General features: G+C 45.2%; 1 protein-coding gene across 1 annotated transcript; it reads right to left on the bottom strand.

Annotated features, from left to right (window-relative positions):
• Nucleotides 1-949: 949 nt before the first annotated feature.
• Nucleotides 950-3,789, bottom strand: LOC123139960 (putative cyclin-dependent kinase F-2). The gene is made up of 2 exons (XM_044559909.1): nt 3,733-3,789; nt 950-1,811 (listed from the first exon to the last, which is right to left on the bottom strand). The coding sequence occupies exons 1-2, from the start codon at nt 3,787-3,789 to the stop codon at nt 1,095-1,097; spliced, it is 774 nt and encodes a 257-aa protein (XP_044415844.1). The 3' UTR covers nt 950-1,094.
• Nucleotides 3,790-4,199: the final 410 nt, after the last annotated feature.

Genomic DNA, 4,199 nt, shown 5'->3' with positions numbered 1-4,199 from the left:
AATCCATGGAGACTTCTTACTCACGTATCATAAAGCACATTGGATCGACGGCATCAAATTCGACTGACCGAAAATGAAAATTCAGTTGCCTGACATATAGCTAAAGTGAAAAATGATAACGATGTACTACATGTTCAGTACAAACGCAGCAGTCAAGTAGCCATCTCTCAGCTCAGATCTGTTGAGGAGGAGACCTGAAATGGAGATGAATTGCCGAGCTTTAAATAGACTTGCACAAGAAGATGTGACTTGCATTGCAATGGAAGTAAAGCTTAGCCATGATGAGACCGGAGCCAAAAAAAAAAAGCTTAGGTACGCACGGATTTTTATAGAGATTTTTCCCTTTCCTTGTATTATACGGATTTTTATACTGATTTTGAGACAGAGGAGGTAGCCATATTTTTTCAGTGGAATCTGTTACCACACATCAAAGAATTTAAGTCTTTGTTGGTTATAGAAAAACTTGATTGCCTGTTTACTGCTGTGCAGATTTCATGTGTGTCGCTCTGAACTGATGAAATCCAACTTGCTACTAGTAGAATATCCTTCTTAGGTCTGAGACATTCAGCATTTGTTTTTCTTCCTTGGACTTCACATCTATTTAATCTATGCATCAACATCGATTTTCTCAACCAGATTCAGAAGCTTAGCAGATTCAGACTGGTTATAGAAAGCTCAACCAGATTCAGAAGGTTAGCAGCAATCACCGTTACATCAAGATCATTTTTTTACAACCAGATTCAGAAGCTTATCATATTCAGACAGGTTATAGAAAAGCTCAACCAGATTCAGATGCACAACTATTCAGACGCACCACTATCACCACGATGCGTAAAATGGAGCTCTTTTAGCCAATTCCAGTTCTAGCACGCCATCAGGATTCAGGATAGACATTGTTCGTCCATCAAGTAATTTCCATGCTACAGTAACTGAATCATTGATTGCTCAAGTCAAATAATTACATGAACAGGAACACATAACTAAGATTCGTGCAACTGATTACACAGTAACACAGCAGTTAAGCTAAGTCAGTGGCACTGCAATGAAATAATTAACCAGTGGCACTGCATCTATCAGATGCTACATCAAGCTAATTAACTCTTCAGCGACACAAAGCCAGGGTGCTCTGCTCCTTTGGGCTTGCTGAACCACCGGTGCTCGAGCGCTTCCGCCGCCGTGATCCTCTCGGCGGGGTTGAAGGCAAGCAGGCCGGTGAGGACGTCACGCCCGGCTTCCGAAAGCTCCTCGAAGAACTCCAGGTCGAGCTTCCCCGTAGAAGTGATCTGATCTCGCAACTTGTAAATCTCGGCGAGCAGCTCCTCCTCTGTGTCCGCCACGAAGAGGGTCGCGCCGGCCAACATCTCCGCCATGATGCACCCAAGCGCCCACATGTCCACGGCCTGGCCGTAGTACCGGTTGCCTTCCAGCTGCTCCGGTGAGGTGTAGATCAGGGTGCCGACACAGCACTCCTCATAGGGCACTCCGGCCGGCTTCGCCCGCATCGCCGACCCAAAGTCACCAACCTTGAGCCCGCCGAAGAAGCCGACCATGACGTTCTCCGGCTTGAAGTCCCGGTGGATGACGCCGGCTCCATGTATGTTCTTTGCAGCGTCCAGGAGCTGCTCCATCATCACGCGCGTCACGTCCTCGGATACAGGCCTCCAGAGCGACTCGCGGAGGGTGCGGCCGTCGGCGACGAGCTCCGTGACGAGGAACACGTCCCTTGTCTCGGCGTCCGTCGCCACATCCAAGATCTCGATAATCGACTCGTTTATAAAATTTTGAGGATCGAGGCTGTTTATGGGCTGGCACTGGCGGCGCGCGGGGGGATTCAGACAGATTTTGGGTACGCGTCGCGTTTACGCGGGTGACGCTTTTTTTTTTAAATTTACGCGGGTGACGCTCGCAGTCGCAGGGACAGCTCACTTTGAAATCTCTTCGTCACGCGCAAGGCAACTCGTACGCCATTCTCTCTCTTTTTGGTTCCGTTATATATATTTTTATTTTTGCGAATACAGATTTTTTAAAATGTTCAAACACTTCTAAAAAAATTCAAGACTGATTTTAACTGTGTGAAAACTTCTTAAAATTACATGAATATTTCTATAATATTCATGCACGCATATTTTCCATCAACTCAAGGTTTTTTAAATGTGGACACTTCTTTTCCCTTTTCTATATGAAAATATATGAATATTTTCAAATTTGTGAACACCTTTTTATAATAAATGAAAAATTATTACAAAGGCATGAATACATTTTAAAATTACAAGAAGATTTTTAAATGTGTCTACACTTCTTTCAGTTATAAAATTTTATTAATTACTTGATGAATAAACTTTAATACTCCCTTTATAAAGTAGAGACCTACGTATTATATTAATTTATAGAGGGAGTACTTGATAAACAATTTAATATGCCCGTGCATTGCATTAGGAGAAATAGTACCCTTGCATTCATCCGTTTTAGTCCTTAAAAACTACACCATCATCAATTGCCACGACCAAATAGGCCATGTGTTGCAATGGGAGCCGCACTCTCTTACTGAAAAACCACATTGTTTAGTCGACTAAGTGTCGGCATAGAACCACATCGCGCAAGACATGAGAATCATAGTCGATGAAGCTTCGACAAAGTTTTCTGCCCTTTTTTTTAGCGGCGAGGTTGGAGTTTCTCGTCATGTGGCAAGATTTGATGTCAGGTGCTTAAATATATGCAAGGGTTCAACTGCGATGACTACAACTCCGGCGCACTGGTTCTTATGGGCACGTGCACAAAGATTTTCCCATTGACATCGACAAGGTCAAAACGGCTCCGGCAGAGAGCGGCGACAACAACTCATTATTGCGGCAGTAGTGGGTGTTCGATGGTCTTAGAGTCTCGATGTAAAAAAATTTAGATGCCTTGTGCTTCCGGTGAACTTTTATAACAGATGTGGTCTTTTCGCCTAAAAATCGTAAATAAGATGCAACCCTAAAATTTTAAAATGAAAACGATATATCCAAGTTATTAATTTTTTTACTCCGCTGTTGTATTCTTAGCTTAATCCAAACAAATTTGAGTTTGTTAGGAGTATGCTAGTTAACTAGGCTAGTGTAGCCGTGGGTGCTAGCGTGTTTGGTTAGGATTAGTATAAGTATGATCAAGGTTGCTGGATAATTAGTAGTACTGGTGAAATAGGAAAGTATAGACAAGTCGGTTTTGGAGTTTCCTTATGTTAGCATGAGTTCTATTTGGAGTAGGTAGCTTGTCCGTATAGGGCTTGGGTTCGCGATGGTCATGGTTGAGTATATATACACACGTGCGTGAGTTTATTGTAACCGTGAGAGAAAATAGAGAAAAGAAATAAAGAGAAAATAAGGGCACGACAAGGGCCCTTGGCTATCAGATTTTTGTGCGTGTGTGTACGTGCAGTTTGATGTGATCGATCCTGAGGGTGAATTTTCAACAATTGGTATCTAGAGCAAGGTTCAAGTGAAGCTGCGCTTGCCCCGGGGTGCGACCTTGCTAGCGCCTCGGGGCGGGCAATACAGTCGCCGGTGCAGCGACGAGAAAGAGCGGGTGGTATAATCGCTGGGTGATGCAGCGACCAGGAGAGCAAGCGATTTAGTCGTTGGGGGTGCAACGATGTGAAGGATCGGGTTGATTGTCGTTCGACGGAGTGACGACGAGGAGGCGGCGATGACACTGTCGCAAGCGAGGCGACGGGTGATCGGCATTTGGCGGAATAACCTGGAGGAGGGCGACAGGGCTGTCGTCGGCAAGGCGTTGATGATCATTGATGGTCATGGAGGTGCCGAAATTGCGACAGCATGGTGTTGGGGAACATAGTAATTTCAAAAAATTTCTACGCACACGCAAGATCATGGTGATGCATAGCAACGAGAGGAAAGAGTATCGTCCATGTACCCTCGTAGACCGTAAGCGGAAGCGTTATGAGAACACGGTTGATGTAGTCGAACGTCTTCACGATCCGACCGATCCAAGTACTGAACGCACGGCACCTCCGAGTTCAGCACACGTTCAGCTCGATGACGTCCCACGAACTCCGATCCAGCAGAGCTTCACGGGAGAGTTCCGTCAGCACGATGGTGTGATGACGGTGATGATGTTACTACCGACGCAGGGCTTCGCCTAAGCACCACTACGATATGATCGAGGTGGATTATGATGGAGGGGGGCACCGCACACGGCTAAGG

Source organism: Triticum aestivum, chromosome 1A (assembly GCF_018294505.1).
Source record: "Triticum aestivum cultivar Chinese Spring chromosome 1A, IWGSC CS RefSeq v2.1, whole genome shotgun sequence".
In the NCBI taxonomy this organism is placed as follows: domain Eukaryota; kingdom Viridiplantae; phylum Streptophyta; class Magnoliopsida; order Poales; family Poaceae; genus Triticum; species Triticum aestivum.
The sequence above is the reverse complement of the archived record's forward strand: the minus strand, read 5'-3'. Positions and strand labels throughout refer to the sequence as shown.